The sequence below is a fragment of the Diospyros lotus genome, chromosome 13 (genome assembly GCF_014633365.1).
Source record: "Diospyros lotus cultivar Yz01 chromosome 13, ASM1463336v1, whole genome shotgun sequence".
In the NCBI taxonomy this organism is placed as follows: Eukaryota; Viridiplantae; Streptophyta; class Magnoliopsida; order Ericales; family Ebenaceae; genus Diospyros; species Diospyros lotus.
In genome coordinates, this window is record NC_068350.1 from 38003013 (window position 1) to 38022071 (window position 19059).

At 35.2% G+C, this 19059-nt stretch overlaps 2 protein-coding genes across 5 annotated transcripts; one reads left to right on the forward strand and one right to left on the reverse strand.

Annotated features, from left to right (window-relative positions):
* Window positions 1-273: 273 nt before the first annotated feature.
* LOC127788725 (pentatricopeptide repeat-containing protein At2g33680-like) lies at window positions 274-5524 on the reverse strand. 4 transcript variants are annotated; one of them, XM_052317319.1, is made up of 3 exons: window positions 2366-5524; window positions 1107-1190; window positions 281-821 (listed from the first exon to the last, which is right to left on the reverse strand). In XM_052317319.1, the coding sequence occupies exon 1, from the start codon at window positions 5347-5349 to the stop codon at window positions 3061-3063; it is 2289 nt and encodes a 762-aa protein (XP_052173279.1). In that variant the 5' UTR covers window positions 5350-5524; the 3' UTR covers window positions 281-821; window positions 1107-1190; window positions 2366-3060. The 4 variants fall into 4 exon arrangements, with proteins under 4 accessions (XP_052173278.1, XP_052173279.1, XP_052173282.1 ...); XM_052317322.1 differs by having other exon boundaries at window positions 282-1190; window positions 2366-2448; window positions 2932-5524; XM_052317320.1 differs by having other exon boundaries at window positions 288-821; window positions 2932-5524.
* Window positions 5525-10745: 5221 nt separating this feature from the next.
* Window positions 10746-14553, forward strand: LOC127789265 (guanylate kinase 2-like). Its single transcript, XM_052318127.1, has 11 exons — window positions 10746-10986; window positions 11409-11444; window positions 11585-11692; window positions 11797-11873; window positions 11960-12089; window positions 12317-12679; window positions 13247-13368; window positions 13449-13584; window positions 13694-13739; window positions 13865-13970; window positions 14063-14553. Exons 2-11 carry the CDS (start codon window positions 11442-11444, stop codon window positions 14172-14174), a joined length of 1203 nt encoding a protein of 400 aa, XP_052174087.1. The 5' UTR covers window positions 10746-10986; window positions 11409-11441; the 3' UTR covers window positions 14175-14553.
* Window positions 14554-19059: the final 4506 nt, after the last annotated feature.

Sequence of the window (19059 nt, forward strand, 5' to 3'; positions counted from 1 at the left end):
GGTGAAATGAATAAATATCTCAAGATTTAAGAAAGGGAATATTATAGCCGGCCACCATGAGGGTATCGCATAAACCAAGTATTATTTGGTGGGGGGACTGTGAGGATGCATCTGCTACTTTCACTGATATAATTAATAAGACTGGAAAAATTATCCTGTACCTAACTTTTGAAGCCACCTTTTTAGGTAGCATAAAGAAAATTCTCTCCCCCCCCCCCCCCCCCCAAGATATAGACACATGCATTTGTAAAGAATAAATAAAGATAGAAAAGAAAAAAGAAGAAAAGAAAAGGAAAATAAACAAGGAAAACAACAAATACTGTCACCAACTAATCAAAGAGGCACTGGTCAAGACGCGTTTTGCTGTGAAGCTATATATATGTATATCTAAAGCAGGCAGCTTTTCTAAAGTGGTGATCGCCCCAAATATTCACTGACGTTGGGTATAACTTTGTTCATAAAACCACAATATGAATCATAAAAGAAATGAAAAATGGAACCCACTATTTATCACTAGGTTACTTGTATGTTAGGACGTGACCTGAACAGTTCATATTCTCGTCATGTCTAAAGAAAGCCTGAATGGAATATAATTATACATTTAACCCCAACTATGAGATACAGATAGACTGAGTTGTCCTTTACACGAGGTTTAGGTACAAACTACTGCCCCAAGGAAACTCATCTTCCTCACCATGTGTGAGAGGAAAGAGCACAAATTGGACCCGCAAGCTGTAAAATGGTGCTCTTACCATTTACATCCGTTCCACAAAGCTACTGGTGGTGAGACCCGACCCGCTTTCATTGTCTCACCTTCAAACCTATTCATATTACTCTAATAATTAAGGGTAACAGAAGGGCCAAAAATCCAACAGATTCAAGGATGCAAATATATGATTTACATTTAACCTTTGCCTTTTCAATTTTACACAGTAGAGACACTATTTCCACAATAAAAAAAAAAATACTACTACTAACAAAAGAAAAGTTACTGAAAATAAAGCACACGATGAGCAATAGTTATATGGAAAACCCAAACCGTGAACTTTGGTCCAGCTGAAACTGTCACTATTATATAACAAGATGTTTCCAAGCTCATGTCTTACCATGATAGTATTACAAAGCTCAAGTGGCACACATATTGGAATTCATCAAAGGCTGTTCAAAATCTCGTATATTCACCTTAGTTCCTGTTCACAAAAGTCTCAAATAAATTACAAGCATAACCTTATATAAACTTGGTTAAGATTAAATTGATTTTTGACGTGAATTAGTCAATAAATAAAAAGCTAAACCTTTAAGAGTTTTAATGTGGTAAGAGATATCAAGCATCCCAAGATAAGGTAACTAGAATTTGTGCCATGTGGAGTGATGGCTTGAGAAATTTACCATGTTGCCTGAACAGGAATTTTGATGCCAAAAGGCCAACTTAACGTGGAAAGGAAGTTCCTTTTTCAATTATATAAGGAATAAGTTATAAAGGATAAGGCTTATGTATAGAATCGTCCAAACCTATTTAGGTAACAGTTGTCCTTTATCTTCTACAGAAACCAAATCATAGTGATCCATCAGTCCATGTATTGCACATTGGATACTCTGCCACTCTTCCTTTTTAATGTTGTTGCTTTGCCTTTTACCTGATGTGGTTATTTGCCACTCACTGTCATGTGGCACTTCATTCTCCAACTAGGACCAATCAGTTCAGATATGAGCTACGTCACCACCCCAAACAACCCTCACAAGCAAAAAGGTTATTTGAAGATATTCAAAGGGATATACACAGGTCATCCAGTCCGACCAGTTTGGTGGGGTGGAGAAAATTTCTCCCTAAAATTAAGATCCCCCATAAAATCAGGGGCATCATATCATCCGGATAAGAAAAGGATGTGCAACCTTCCAAAACCAAACTCTTCTGGTATAAACGAGACCAATCACCACAATCACGAGTACATAATCATAACCTCGATATCCTTTCTTTCCCACAACTAAATTTTAAGGCTCCAACAGCTAGTAATTTAGGCATCGGAAGCTTGTCCCATAGAAGCGTAGGGCAGTTCTCTCTTTTGCAAGCTTGTCGGAGATCACTTCAACTCACCATCCTACACAAACCCCATTCTATTCTCCCATTTCTTGTCCAGGTCATGATTTCTTGAGGGTGAGCAATTGTGCATCATCAGTACCCTTAATATTTGAGTGTATGACAGACTTAAACAGTTCATATACCAGTGATCACTAATACCCAAAGTCATCAATGGTGTACAAAATGCTTTACTACATAAGGCCTCCAGGCTCTTTTAGACAATATTTTTCCAGACTTACACTCAATACAATTCTTTAAGCTAATATATGACTAGGAAGTGCTTACCATTCGCATCAGCACCAAATCATTCCCCTTCCTTCCCATGATTTTGAAAGCAGAAAGCACAGATTCAGTCGACCACCTTGTAACTAAAAATATAGACATTAAAACTTCTGCAAATCATCCTCCTGCTAAGTGTCTTTCAAATGAAGGCCATCTTCCATTCAGATAATGATTAAAAATCATAATATGATCTATGACTGCTTTTATTATGTAGTTAAGCAAGCAACCATTAGGATTATTGTGATCAACACAAGGGCCATAGGATAGTCATCTCTTAGAGAAAAGGTAATCTTGGAGTAATTTTTATGGCTTAATTGTTTTCTCTGACAGTCACATATACTATTACTAATTGTCAAAATAATTCAATTAAGGTATATAACTGTAAAAATTCTTATCAAAGAAACTCACTTATGTTAAGGAGAATGGATAAGCATACTTACAGTGAGGAGGTTATTGCATGAAAATGATCTCACCTCCCCTGAAGTCTTATTAGCAAATTACACTGACATCTCTTATCATCTCAGATCAAATACTAATCCTAAACATATTGAACTGTCAAAATGAATTACCTGCGCATGCCCCAAATAGGTGGTATGCCCCAAATAGGTGGTGGGGCAGAGAGCACTATTATATACAAGTAACCAAGTCTGCTGCCTCTTTGGCATGAGAAAAGGAATTAGTTTTCCATTTTAACATATTCATGCTGGATCCCAGATCAGTTGAAGATCAGTCTTATCATCGTTTTGTTCTATCTCAGCCCTTAGTAGATCCAATTTCTCATAAATATCTCTACTTTCTGGGTGATTTCTGCTGCTTGCAACAAACAGATGGGTCTTGTTATCTATCTCAATCCAGCTGCAACCTGCTTCTTTCCTTATCTTTAAGTCATTCATTTCAGTCCTTACTCTTGCAGCCTCATCAAACATTCCTTCTCCAGCATACATATTTGAAACAAGTATGTAAGATCCTGCTTCTTTTGGTGCCAGATTAAGCAAACAGTTAGAAGCCATTTTGCCAAAGTCAAGATTCCCACCAATCTTACACACGTGGACCAAAGTTCTCCAAAGAAGTGGTGAGTCTGAAAAAGGACTTCTGTTAATAAGATCCTTAGCCTCAACAAAAAGCCCAGCTCGCCCCAAAAGATTAACCAAGCATGCAAAGTGTTCAAGTGCTGGCCTAATCCCATATTTCAGCTCCAATTCATTGAATAAGCAAAGCCCATAATTCCAGAAACCTGAGTAGCAACAAGCTTGGAGAACAGCCAGTACAGTAATCTTGTCAGGAGAAAATCCTTCAATTACCATGTCATTGAAAAGCGAAAGTGCTTCCTTCCCTTGCCCATGGATAGCATGAGCAAAAATAATGGCATTCCAAGATATTAAATCAAGCTTTTTCATTCCCATAAACATTTGACAAGCATCTGAAATGCTTCCACATTTTGCATACATAGTGATTATAGCATTAGATACAGTTAAGTTAGCATCAAATCCTGTTTTAACCGCATAAGCATGAAGGCTTGTTCCTTTAACTAGGCAAGCTTGTTCAGCAGACAAGCTAAGGAGAGAGGCAAGAGTTACCGAATCTGGTTTTAGACCAGCTAATCTGAGTTGATTAAACAAAAGCATGGTTTCCACATCTTCTTCTCCATCATTCTTTGTACAACCAACTAAAAAAGCATTAAAGGAAGCAGAGTTTATAACTGAGAGACCATTGAGAAGCAACCTAGCAGATTTAAGGTTCTCACACTTGGCATATAAATCAATTAAAGCAGTTCCCACATAAACATTTGAGGGCATGCCAAGCTTTATCACAAATCCATGAATTTGAAGCCCCATATTGAGATTCTTGGACTCTGAACAGCAATTAAGAACACAAGCTAAACAATCAGAATCCAAATTCAATCCCTGGCTAACCATGTCTAAGAAGGCGGCCAGGGCTAACTGACCATGGCCATTTGCAACATATATGGATAAGAGAGCAGTCCAAGAAACCAAATTCCTCTCGCCCATACAGTGAAACATGCTCTTAGCCTCCTCAACCAACCCGTACCTACCATACATTGTAATAATTGAGTTTCCAACAGATGTTTTTCCCACTAAACCATACTTAATAGCAAGTCCATGTAACATTCTGCCTTCCTCCGAACCCACAACTCCATCACAAGCACTTATTACATTGGTAAATGTATAATCATTTGGTTCCAAGCCAATTTGAAGCAACTCAAGAAACAAATGAAGAGCTTTCTTTCCATATCCTGCATTGCCATATTCTGAAATCATAAAATTCAAACAGCAAACATCGACGCATGTCAACTCATTGAACTGTTTCTCAGCATCATCCAGCCGGCCACTTCTTGAATACATAGAAACCAAAGAAGTTCCAACATAGACATCCTCGCAAAACCCACTTTTTATAATAAAACTATGAATCTGTTTGCCACAACCCCTTTTATCCGGAAACTCACATGCCCGCAAAATCACCGAGCAAGTATGCTCGTTAAATTCTTGATCAGATTTATGCATACAATGAGCTAATCTGACAACAGAATTAACATCATTTATCTGTGAATAACCATTAATAAGAGACGTCCACGTGATTGTATTCCTATCAAGCATTTCATCAAACACCCTTTGTGCATCATCCACACTATTGAATTTCACATACAAGTTCACCAGATTATTGCCTCGAAACACATCATTCCGATAGCCAGATTTCGTTAAGAATCCATGAATGGCCTGACCGAGACAAAAATCTTCGGACCCAATTGAGATTCGGAGGAGCTGGGGCCAGTCCTCATTCAAGAACATTGATGGCTCACAAAGCGAAACCCCATAACCGACTGGTTTGCATTTTGGGTTTTTGTTATTAAGAATAAATTCAGTAGATGGAACGCAGACGTCATTGAGTTGCCTTGGTTTCCGTGGCGGGAAGTACTGCTGATTCGTTGAGAGGAAAGAGAAAGAGGCCGGGGCAGAGAGGGCATACATGGAATCTTGTCAAAGGTTCGGATTGAACCGTTGGGCTCAAGGACTTCGGTTCAAATCAATTCAAAACCGGAACTGAAATCGTTGGGAAGCTGGAACCGAACTGTCTGTAGACAATTCAGTTTCTGTTCCACCTTCTATTGGAACCGAAATTGCCGGTTCCGAAACCGTGGTCAAGGCTAGCTACTGCTATGCTTGCGCTGACTACTCTGTCATAGTAAATTGGGTTACATTGGCTCACAAGTCAACCAAAATATTTTAAATATCTATTTTAAAATTATTAAAAATAGTATTTTTTCCTTTTTGAAAATTTTAAATATATTGTAATAAAAATAACTAAAATGATTTTTTATTATTTTAATTTTTTTATTTTAAAAATACATTTTTAAAAATATAAAAGTAAATAAGTTTTTATTGTTTTAAAAAATTAAAAATAATTTAAAAATAATAAAGAGAATATAATCTAAACTTTTGTTATCAAAATTAGATATATCAAATGGGTTACGTTGATTCCATATTATCAAATAGGTTATCAAAATGTTTTGGATTATTTTTTATGTTTTTGAAACAAAAAACGGTTCGAAAACACTGAAACAATATCTTTGAGCCATCTTCGTGCTTCATAATTTCTTACAAATACATAAATTGAGCTGGCCCATGAGTTAAATAAACCGATAAGATGTTTATAAATCTTAGATATGTTGAACCCTGCCATAAGCTTGGAGTAAATTGGATGGGGCCGGCCCATGGGCCAAGTAGGCCCGCCAAACAAGCCAGCTCACCAAGCCCGTTGGGCCTTACCAATTTTAAATTTTAATATTTCACTAAATATATGCGATGAAGGTGAAAGAGGTGAAGGTTGAGCCTTACTATTTTTAATACTAAATAAACATTGGCATATCGTTAATGGGCCTGACTTGGGCTGTGAATGGGTGCCATATGATTGGGCCCGTATTTGATGGGCCTGGCCCAAGACATATCTTGTTGGCCCCAATATCTTGATTCTGCATTTATTTTTCTTCCTTAGCAAAAAATGTAATGATAAAAATAAATTTTAGTTTTTTTAGACCAAAAAAGTATGAAATTCTCAAAGAAAAAACAGCAAAAACAATACTTTTTAGCATTTTCTTTTCATTAAAATGAAATATGTCTGATATATTTTTATATGTCTATGCAATTAGTTTAGAAGATATAATAATATTTGCATTATTAGGGGAGTATTCTTATGGTAAAAAATTAACTATTTTTATTTTTAAATCTATAAAAGCCGAGTAACCTACTCAAGCTAGTATGGAGAATGAGGTTTTAGGTCATAAGTTCAACTCGTGCACTTTAGGGGCATCTACAATAATAGTTTTATACTCGAACACGTATGATACAAAGAGAACGATGTTTTCAATTTAAATTGGTCAGATTGTGATTTATAATGATTTGCACCAATTTTAGTGATTTATGTTTATTTTGTCTTTTGGAAGAGATTCATTCCCTTGGTTGAGTCCAATCAAGCCCTATAGGCTATGTTTACTCATTAGGGTGGTCCTTGTACCAATTGCTTGGCTATCATTGACTTAGCAAAAAGATATGAAAAGAATTTGTTCTCATTTGTTCAAATGGGCACAACATTCATATTTATTATGACTTCTAACTCGTGGACAAATAGTATTTTTGTTCAGACATCTTTCTTTATATTTTAAATGAAAATTTTTCGTACAAATTTGTTCTTTCCTCAATAATTTCTTTCTCCTTATTTGGCTTTGGTTGTTGGCATACTTCTACGATTGGCATGCCTTTAGCCTTCCTATAGTTAAAGGATGTTGGGATCTACAAACTAAAGATCCAACTTTTCAAGGCTTAATAGCAATTTTTTTTGTGAGCGATGTCCTCGACCAACTTTCTCAAGCTCAAAGAATGTTAAAATAAATTGCTAAAAAGTCTTTGATCTCATTGAATGTTCCCCACACTTTTTTGTGTGTGCATACTATAAGAGAGCCTATCCTTGGCACGTTTATATAATTGTGAAAGAGTTTATCGTCTTTGATGTCTTGCGATGAAGTAGGACAAGGATTTCTCGATAAGTTTAAGGGGTTTTGTCAAACCACCTAAAAATTAGGTAGCCAAGACTATTAAGTAGAACCTTATGTCTTCTGGACATGGTTGGTGTTATGAATTTAGATCAAAAATAAATTACAATTAAACCCTCAATTACACACACGAACATAGACTTTTATGTGAAAAACTCAAATCGAAAAAAATTATTGGCAAAAAAAACAAAATATCATTAAATAAATATTGTTACAATAAAGTGATATTGTTACAACTTATTTCAGGGTATTGAACACATATTTATAGACTTAAAATCACCTATAGATGTACATAAAAAATTTTATTATGATCAAAAGATAATTCATAGGGATATTCCTTAATATGAGATAAATCACAAATAAAATCTAATTTAACAACATCCTAATCACAATCAAATTCAAAATCTTAATCATGGTCAAATTAAAAATCTCAATCATGGACAAATTTAAATTATGAATCATAATTATAATATTTCGTGTTACCTATTATGCGTCTTCCATTGCATTGGTCCCTAGTAGGCTCTTCACCCCACTTTGTGCATTAGTGCCTATTTTTTAACTTTAAAGACATTTTTTTATGATAAATTACACTAAAAGATCTTGAAATTTAAAAAGAAAAAGAGAAAGACATCTTTTACATTTGATAAATGATACTAATCTCTTATAATTTTATAACTCTAGTTACACTTTTTCTAATCATTATTTTACAAATGTTAAAAATTTTAATATGACAAAAATACCCTCACATTTTTTCTACCACTCCCTCTATTTTCTTATATGATAAACTAGTTGAGATTCGATTATCTCTCGATCTTTTTGTCTCTCCAATTATCAAATAACATAGAGAGAGAGAAATTGATAAACTATCAAATTTTGGCCAATTGGCAGTAAGGATAAAGGGAATAAAAAGAAAATATAAGTGCATTTTTATTATATTAATAATTATAAAAAAATAATATACCTTTGAAGAAATTGATTTAATGATTGAGAATCATTATTTTTATATTTAAATTATATTACATTAACTTTGTGTACAAGAGTCTTGATTAAAGATGATAATGAATTGTTTACTTATTTATTTATATATTTATTTAGTAAATATTAAAAATATATTTTGTATTTATATTTTTAAATATATATTATTCAAATTTAACTTTATTTTAAATAAATAATTAGAGTTCATTTTAATAATTGTTCAAACAAACTTTATTTTTATAACTCAAAATATGAATTATTCATAATCATTTTAACTATATATAGATAAATGAGACTCATTTATTAATAAATGTTCGTTTTACCTAAACTAACTAAATCAAACCGATCGAACTTATCGATTCGGTTCGATTTTTTTCTTGCATTGGTTCAACTCGATTAATTTTTCTCAAAAATTTGATTTTAGTTCTGTTTTTTTGGTTGGAATAACCAAACTAATCGAACCGATCGAACTTTAAAATAACATTATTTTGATGTTTATAAAATGATGCATTTTTTTCGATTTTGTACGTTTTCTATTGGTTATTTCAATTTTTTTTTCATTTCTTCATTTTAATCGATTTGAATTTGATTTTTTCGATTATTGATTAGTTCAATTTTTCGGATTAATTGGCCAGTTCAATTTAATTTTGTTAATTAATTTGATTTAATCCAATAGTGAATTTAAATTAATTAGATAACTGAATTGACTATTTACACCCCCTTAATTATTATTCGTGCACACGATAAACAATAAAAATATACGAAAAAAACTCTAGTCTCTAGCATATTCTTGTGAATATGTAGTCGACCTTGTTTGAAAATTATTTCTCACTTTTTTCACTTTCGAAATAAAAAATAAACTCAAACTAGTCAAATTTGACTAAGCATGCCACAGTGGGGTAGGTTGCGTTGAAAATTTGGATTCTTTTCATCAGATTGCCAACCCATATGCTAGAATGTGACATTTTCAGAATCTTATGTAAATTATGATAGAATTTATTAAAATGAGTAAGATGAGATTATATTAAAATAAAATAAAATTAATTTTTATATTAAGATATAGAATGATCAAAATAAAATTGTAAATCATTCTAAAATTTTTATCAAATAATTTGTTAAATTTTTTAGAATGTATCGTAAGATGCAGAGTCATTTTTTTTATTATTATTACTTTAGGTATCCAAATTTCATCCAACTAATTTTCAGGGGCAAGTGACTTTCTTTCTTGATGCATTCTCGAGTAATTCTCGATGCAGACTTTCAAAAAACGACTATTTTCCCCATAGACCCCATTTATGACATGCGGACGAGACTCCCGGAGGGGCGACATGGCGTACCCAGACCTTGTCTCCATAAGGGCGACTTGCCTTCCAATCTTAAATGCTACCGTCCAAGTTGCCACTGAGATTAGAAACTCTAATGATCCTATTATCCTCTTTGTACTTTATCGCTGAATTATGCTCGTGGGGGTGAGTCATTTTTTTTTATCTATAATGATCAAGATAAATTTATATGAAGAAAAAATTCAGATAAGAAGTCACATGACTTATTTTTTAAAAATTGTTAGATAAATTTAACAAATATAATAAATATTTTTCATATCTCAATTTTTTTTATTTATATCTTGGTTATTAAACAATATTTATGTGTACAAAAAATCTATTACCTATATATATATATATGCATCATGAATAGTGCAAGTTTGTCACAATCCTATCTCAATGGAAAAAACCCTCCATTATACTTTATCCACTAAAATTTAATATAAAATATTATCAATAACACCATATGGTTAAGAAAAAAATAACAAATTATACCCAAATTAAAGTCGAATGCACGTCAAATGCTATCGAATCCACCATACTAGGGTTAGGGTTAAGTAAAAAAGATTGCATTTTTTTTTTTATTTTTGGGATCAAATTGCCAACCCATACCCATTAAGTTTTCTTGGAAAACCATCAAAGAAAGAGGCCGATTGCAGAAGTTCTGGGTTAGAAATCAGAAGTGGGAATGGAATTGTTCCATCCACGGACGCGTGTCGGCCGGAGAGAGAGATAGGAGGCGGCATTGGGTGCCTTCGCTATCAAAGGAAGCACTTTTGGGTGCCCAAAGCAAACCCTAGAAATCTGTTGTTGCCTTCCAATTCCAGAGACGGACGGGCCCGCGACGAAGCTTCAACCGCACCCTCAAATTACAATCCAAAATAATACCAAAATTTTCAATTCAATTGGGAAAAGGAAAAAGAAAAAAAAAAAAAAAAAAAAACCTTTCTTTCTGTGAACTGAATGCGACCAAAAAGCCAACCAGCCCCCCTCCCCCCCCCCCCCCCCTCTCTCTCCATCCCCTACAAATACGCCATTGATTCTCAGCGTCCTCCCCTGCGACTTGCAATTCAAAGTCTTTTCCTCCCTGCTTCGTTCTCCTTCGAGAAACTGAAGATCCGAGGGTTGGAAAGATTCAGCTCCTCTGGTCTTTCATTGACCCATTGTTCTTCGAATTTCATTGTTGAAATCTTTCTTTTGTTCTTTCCCTCTCTCTCTCTCGCGGGATCCAGCTTTGATCCATTGATTTGAGCTAGATTGAGGTGGGTTCTTCTTTTTGTCTCTTCTTATTTGTTGATTTTCTTCCGTATCTCTATGTATCTAAGGCATCTCTCTGGAAACTGTTGTTATATTTGAATTACAGATATGGATTTAAACGGTCACACAAAGGGCATCTACAATGTGTTTCCTCTTCCCCCCTTCTCCCCCTTTGTAACTTAATTTTGTTTGGTAGTATGAAGACGTTTATTGTGGTTTTGTGCTTTGGCTAACTATTTTGATTCTATTTTGTTTAAGATTCGATTGTTGCAAATGTTTTCTTGAACGTTTGATGGGTTTTTGTTTCTGTTTCCATTCTATGCCCTCTTCTTTGTTGTCTTTGCAACCTTTATGTTTGATGTATGGATGATCCACAAGTTGGGTGTTTTTTTGTTCTAATCCCTTCCTTCATGTGTGTACTGATCAGGTGTGATTTTGACTCGAGGGACGTATTACCTCCATGGTGAGCTCCTTTTTCTTTGTGTGTGGGAATGAGATAGAATTTGTTTGAAATTCAAAAGATCTGGACTTTGATTGGCGTCTAGGTCTGTAACAAATGTGTTAAATGGTGTGGCCTAATCTGGCTTGTTTTGTGGTTATCAGGGAGAAGCTCCAGCTCTCTTTGTAGATGATCTGCACTGCGAATTGTCAAACGGGTCTGCATTAGAATCCAAAGGCTCACAGACGACTACCATAGTGGGTGATAAAACAGTATGCTCATCCCCCCTTCAAGTCTTCCCTATAAAGTTCTCTTTCAGTGACAACGATAAATTTACTCCCCGTAAAAGATTGACGGTATATTTTGTTTTGATCAGTATTCGATTGGTGGCAATGATGACCAATCAACATCGACAATTCAAGTCCGGATATTCGACAAATCTACAGGAAAATGGTGCGTTCTTAAACTCTATGTAGATAATTGCTGCAATTGGCGTTCGAGTTATAACTGGGGTTGCTGATATCTGGTCAAATCCACAGGACAATCCCCACCGTGTTGGGAACAGAACCACAGCAGTGTAAGGTTCATTCGGCTGTGCTTTTAAATGGAGAGCGAATACTAGTTCTTAAGGGGGGCTCCACTCCTGATGACTGTGCTTGGTTCCTTGAGGTTGTTTTCATTATCAATAGAAGATTTCTACTTTATTATTTGTTCTCTTGTTATTGGAAGAAAGTCTTTACGTTTTCTGTTTTTCTCCATAACCTTTTAAGGCATGGATTATACAGCAGATTATTTTGCTCCCGTTGCTATTTGAATATCTATTCCTCATATTCAACTTTAATTTTGTTGTTTTGCTGTTCTTTTTTTTCACATTGTAAGATCTATTTTGATGTTAGGTGAACACTGAGTTCGTTAGAGAGCAGAGGAAAAATTTTGAGACTGAGGTAGTTGCTTGGAGTAGGGGAGTGATAGGTGATGCCCAAAAACCCATTGTTATCAGCGGTCCTTCAGGGGTTGGCAAGGGTACATTAATAACCAAACTCATGGAGGAGTTTCCATCCAATTTTGGGTTCTCTGTAAGCCACACAACCCGCAGTCCAAGGAACAAGGAAAAAGATGGGGTCCACTACCATTTCACCGATCGAACTGTTATGGAAAAAGAGATTAAAGAAGGGAAATTCCTTGAGTTTGCTTCTGTTCATGGAAACCTCTATGGGACGAGTATTGAAGCTGTGGAAGTGGTTGCAGATGACGGAAAGGTATTCATGTCTTGCATTTTACCTATGTTTCTTTGTAAACTCTTTATCCAAGGAAATAATACCCTTTTGGGGTTAAATGATATTGATATAGTCTTTATCCAAACTTTGTACCTGTTCTGCTTGTTTCATTTTTCAACTAAATGTTTGTTCCCTTAAGATTTCTACCATTGATGGGCATGCCAAAGAATGAGGAGACAAATGATTAGATAGATAGGAACGATACTATAATAAATTTTCTTTTAGTTTTTCACTAAATGCCTACTTTCGATCTTTGCCAAAAGTAACAATGACTAGTGAGTTGATATCCTGTCAAAGAATCAAGCTGAGTATTTTAATCAAAGTTGCATGCAAACTATATGGTTGCCATCAAGAATTGGCAGAACAGAAAGGCATAAATAGTTGTGCAAACAATTTTCCTGCATCTATTGTCAGAACTTAGAAGCTTTTAAACTGTTCTCTGGGTGATATACGAGTGTCTAGTACAGAAAGTATAATACCCCAATTTACTCTGGCTGTATTAAAATTCATTCATGCACCCTTGAAATGGTTTGTTTGTTTCCGATGTAGAGCTGCATCCTTGACATTGATGTCCAAGGGGCACGGTCTGTGAGGGCTAGTTCTCTTGAAGCTATTTTTATCTTTATCTGCCCACCATCATTTGAGGAGCTAGAGAAGCGCCTTCGTGAAAGGTGACCTAAAGTTGGAGATTAGAACCATCCAACTTTTGCATTCTCCAATAATTAATGAGAGTTCTAATACTTCTGTGCAGGGGTACTGAAACAGAAGAACAGATCCAAAAGCGACTTCGAAATGCTAGGAAAGAACTTGAGCAGGGACAATTATCAGAACTTTTTGACCACAAACTGGTGAATGATGATCTGGATACTTGTTATGAGAATCTTAAGGTAATTTTTGCTTCACGCTTCACTGCAAATTATTCTTTTGTTTCCTTACCTAGAAGATAATTCTTGTTCTTGTTGCATATTGATAATATGTTTCATTTTTGATTGGCAGAAACTATTGGGTCTTGATCAAAATATTGTCTCCGTCCCTAAATCATGTAAGAAATCCTAAAGCAATACATCTGTTGCATTCCACAAGACTCGTCACTTGGTTCTTATGTTCTTGTTTGCTTTCTATGTCTGCTTATATTAAATTGATGGGATGGGAAATTTTCCAATGCAGTGCCAGAATTTGTAGATCTTCCTGTGGAGCATTCTGTGTCAAAGATTGATCAGAACATCATTGTAATCCATGGATCTTCAGAACTCAAAAATGCTTCAAAAAACATGTAATTTCCATCCCGATACTGTTGGCTTAACATAATACCCAACCATTTTAACTTTGACTTACCCTTGCCTTCGTTGTTGATCATTGAGTCAGGCTTCTACTTGATTTATCTTCGCTTAAAGGTGGGGCGCCTGGTCGGACAAGGGGACTAAACATGTACTCGAGAGACCCCTTAGCAAATGGCATGGATGGGATAAGCAGCTGAGCTGATGACTACACCATTCTTAACTTTTAACTCCCTATACCCCTTGAGATTCTACATTCTATGGTTTATTCTAGAGGATTAAGTTTACAGAAGCGATCCTTCAATAACCATTTCTGTTCCATTTTTCTGCATTTTTTGTTTCGAGAAGAAGCAGCAGCAGCGCACCAACAATTCTTTCCATTTACACTAGAAATGAGAGATCATTTACCATTCTTGCGGCCTATGAACATCAAAGGCAAGATATGTCAACTACATTTCCTATGCCTTCAATGTGGAAGGATGCTTGACACAATAGATGTGTTCTAATCGTTTACTAAGATCAGTTGAATTCTGCTTGATACTTCTTGATACAGGAATGCAATTTCTGTTTCTCATTTCATCCTCTTTTGAGATTTCATTGTGTTCATTATTAGGCTTATGGAGATGTTCATTTTAGTCTTCTTTTTAGGTGTTCAACATGCCCACAGTGCCAAGGATAAGCTCCATTGCCCAAATCTTTTTAGGTGTCATGGATAGTTTGGCTAAGAATTCTCATCAAAGTGTTGGTTATAATTTTTGAAGCCAAGTTTTTACAACAATGGTAAAGTTACTCTTTTGTGAATGAAAGATTATAGGTTTAAATTGTGAAAGTAATGTTCTTGCAAAGGAAGGTAAGATTGTATCAGATCTTTCATTTATCATGGTACAGTAAGGGTAAGATTTTATATAAAACAAGTGATGTAGAGCACTTTTTTTAAAGATAAAAAGTGTACGGGTTTACTTAATGTTTGTAATTTGTGGGTTATTATGCGTGTTTAATAAATTTATTTATTATATATTGAAAATAATAATTAAATTTTGTTAAGAAAATAGAGAGCGTGCAAATGGATATGGGAACGTTTTTGATACAAAATAAAAAAATATATATATATATATTTTAAAAAAAATAAGAAATAAAGATGCCGATAAAATGTAAATTAAAAAAATATAATTTTTTTATAAATATATTATTTTATGACTAAATAATTTTTTTTTAAATATATTATTTAATATATATACATACATATCATATCATATATTATTCATCTCTTCAAAACAAATCTTATTTCTCTCTTCTTTCTCTTGCCATATGTTATTCTTCTCTAACAACTATCTCTCGTCATTGCCTCATCTCATTTTGCTATCGACTTGTCTCACATCCTTGTCCAAACTCTTACCACCTTGTCTTTTGTTATTGACTATCACTATATTCTCTTTATCCCTCTATTGTTATATTCTTCATTTTCATCATCTCTTATCTTAAAAAACGTATTTTTAATTATTTTATATAATTTGTAAAATGATCCCTAAATATTTCATAAATTACAGAAAAGAAATGACACAAAATATATTTCAAACCATTTTTTTCATTTTTGTCAGAAGAGATAAGAGTTTAGTTTTTGAGATAAAGCAAGAGTATCTTTTTTTTTTTTTTTTAATTCTCCAAGTGGGGAAAATATCTTCTGTCAGTCAGTGATTGTAAGTTGCAGCATCATATGGTTGCTAAGTCATGTGGCAGTGGGGCAGGGCATGGGAATTTTGTGACAAAAGATAAAAATAATAAATAATATAGAAGAAAGTAAAAATAAAAGGAATAAATGGCTCAAATATATTAATTCTGTTTGCTACAACTAGTCAATTTGTATTAAATAATATTTTAGTAATATGTTATTATTTTTAAGAACTTTAGGACCATACAAAGCCTAACTTTTTCATGGTCGACTTGGTTTATTTCTCCACCATTGAAGGGCAAAATGTCTTCTCCCCAACTAACATTTGAAAGTTACACATCTTTGTGGAAGGTTCCTCTGGTTGTGCCCCTTATAAAGGGCATATTCAGCTGCACACAAAGGCCTATTTGTAAAGTTTTAAATAGCTTTTGAGGTAAATTAACATATATACCTGTGCTAGGTTGGGTAAGTCGACTGTAAATAAGAATTCACAACCAAACTAGTTCAATCTTTTGGACTTTTTTTGTCGGCCAACCAGATTGGACGAGGAACAAATGAATGAAGTTGGAGGTCGGAGGTCCTAGGAGGGAGCCGATTAGTAGGACTGGTGGGTGGTGGGTCACTTGAGCTTCAAGTGTTGTCCCTTTGTGAAAGTAAAGGCCACTTAAAGGCTTCCAGGCTTCCACATGACATGACATGACACGACACTGCCAATTAACTTAATTAGGCAGCAGCACCAGCATATGCAACATGGGTTTGGGGCTGGGGCTGGCTGTTGTCCCGTGGTGTCACAGTCCCTATTTCCCACTGCAACAGCAGCTTGTGTCCTGTGGATCAAATCAGAGCCAAGTTCCCCCCCACCCTCCCCCACCTGTGGGGCTCTCTTTCCAGTTCAGCCTCAGAATGCCAGTGGGTCTGTTGCTCAAATGCTTCTTCTCTCTCTCCCACTGGTCCCCATCACATGCAACCATAAATTCATATCATTGCTAATTCTGCTTTCTAGTATTAAAAGTGTTTTTCTTACTCATAATCGTTTCTAAACTCGAATAAGGGAGGAAGGTTGTGTTAGGTGATCAATTATCATAGATTTTAGACATAAAACCAACACTAATGATTTCTATGATTTGCCAATTCTCAACCAAAAAGGTTCATGGATTCTACCAGTTTTGTGGTCAATACACAAAATTAAGACTACTTTCGTCTCTAGATTGAGTAATTCCTTCTTCTGTATAAGAAAAGAGAGTTCTACTAGTTAAGCGGCAGCCATCGTAAACCTCGTTGGATCTACTGTCATAGATTCTAGACAAAAAACTAACGGTGTCTATCATTTTCCATTTCTCAACCAAGAGATTCATGGATTATGCAAACTTTTCGGAACGAACTTATGCTGTTCCTTGTCAGTAAACAGACCATTAAGGGAATTAACTTCCCTCTTGGCTCTGGGTGGAGGAACAATTCTCAGATAAGAATACTTCTAGAGACTTGCAGACTGGTTCCTTGTCAGTAAACAGACCATTAAAGGAATTAACTTCCCTCTTGGCTCTCGGTGGAGGAACAATTCTCAGATAAGAATACTTCTAGAGACTTGCAGACTAGAGCCATCTATGTTACATGGAAATACCTCAAAAGTGTCGTTTTCCCGTTTCCGAAACGTTTCGAAAATGTTTCTTATTCCCGTTTCGGACTCTATTTATGCCTATTTTGTTAGAAAAATGTCCATTTCTACGCTTTCATTTTCGATAGGAAACGTTTCCCGTTTTCATTTTCGTACAACATAGACAGCCACAGGCCCACAAGATCCATGTTTTATGATAGTATAGCTATCACAGTCTCCCAACTAAGCCAGGTCCAATTTCTAGGTGCCCTGAGAGGCCTCACTCAAGTTGGGCTCTAATTCTATCAACTACAGAAAAGCCACAATTAAAGGAAACTATCTTGTCTTGTGAAGTGTGAACCTACTCACAAATCCCGGACTCCGGTCAAGAGATCCAGGACACACCCACTGTAAATTAAGTAATGCCAAATGCCAACTACTCTAGGGGGGTAGTTGCGTGAGAGTCACCCCTTGAGTTAAGAGTTGGGACTTGATGGGCTTAAAAGTTTTAAGTTCGAGTCTGATACCCCTTAGTTGTTTGGATGATAACCCTTCATAGCGACCCTTAGTTGTTTGGATGATAATTCTTTATAGCGACGTACTACACTGCCCGCGTGTAGTGTCAAGTGAGCTAAGGCCGCTGCATCGGCGCTCGGATGTAGTGACAAATGAGCAAGGGTCCCCGCATTTATTTGGACGGATGTGGGTAAAGAAGCTAGTCCAAAACCAAAATAAAAAACAAAATCAAATTCAAAGTCAAGGCCAAAAATAAAATCATAGATTAAGGATTGGGTCATGGAACATAGGAACATTAACAGACAAAACTATGAAAGTGGTAGATGTGATGATTAGGAGAAAGATTAATATTATGTGCCTTCAAGAGACAAGATAGATAGGGAAAAAAGCAAAAACTTTATTAGAAACTGGATATAAAATATGATACACAGGAAATGATCGAACAAAAAATGGAATGGGGATTATTATGGATAAAAGCTTAGTAGATGAGATAGTAGATGTAAAGAGAATAGAGGATAGGATTATTATGGTGAAGGTTAGTCTAGGAAGAATGACTATAAATATCTTTAGTGCATATGCACCACAAGCGGGGTTAGATGAGGAGATAAAAGCAAAATTCTGGGAGGACCTAGAGGGACTCATACAAATGATACTAAGAGAAGAGAAAGTGATTATAGGAGGTGACTTAAATGGGCACGTGGGTAGAGACGGAAACAATTATAGAGAGGTACATAGAGGGTATGGATTCAAGAAAATTAATAATAAGGGTAAGTCTATTTTAGATTTTGCTATGGCACATGAGCTCATCATAACCAATACTAGGTTTAAAAAATGGGACGAATACTTAATCACATATAAAAATGTCACATCAAGCACCCAAATAGATTATTTCCTCAAGAGATAAGAGGATCAGTTATGTTGTAGGGATTGTAAGGTGATACCGGGAGAATGTTTGACTACTCAGCATAAACTTCTAGTACTTGACGTCCGAGTAAGAAATTGGAAGAGAAAAAATCACATAAAACAAAATCCAAGAATCAGGTAGTGGGATTTAAAAGGGGAGAAACAACTAATCTTCAAAGAAAAATTAAGAGGTAGAAGGAAATGGAATAGAGAATGACAGACAAACCAAATGTGCAGAGAAGTGGCTAATGTCCTGAGAAGCACGACAAATGTAGTCTTTGGAGAGACAAATGGCAGAGCCCCTAATCTTAAGGAGTCTTGGAGGTAGAATGAAGAGGTACAATTGAAAATTAAAAATAAGAAAACTTGCTATAAGCCTGTATATCAGTGCAACAATGAAGAA

Excerpts from the sequence above, each read along its gene's own strand:
- LOC127788725 (XM_052317318.1), bottom strand. The coding sequence starts at position 5,349 with ATGTATGCCCTCTCTGCCCCGGCCTCTTTCTCTTTCCTCTCAACGAAT.
- LOC127789265 (XM_052318127.1), top strand. Across the intron at positions 13,369-13,448 it reads GAGAAGCGCCTTCGTGAAAG|GGGTACTGAAACAGAAGAAC; the intron begins GTGACCTAAAGT and ends ACTTCTGTGCAG. Across the intron at positions 13,740-13,864 it reads TGTCTCCGTCCCTAAATCAT|TGCCAGAATTTGTAGATCTT; the intron begins GTAAGAAATCCT and ends TTTCCAATGCAG.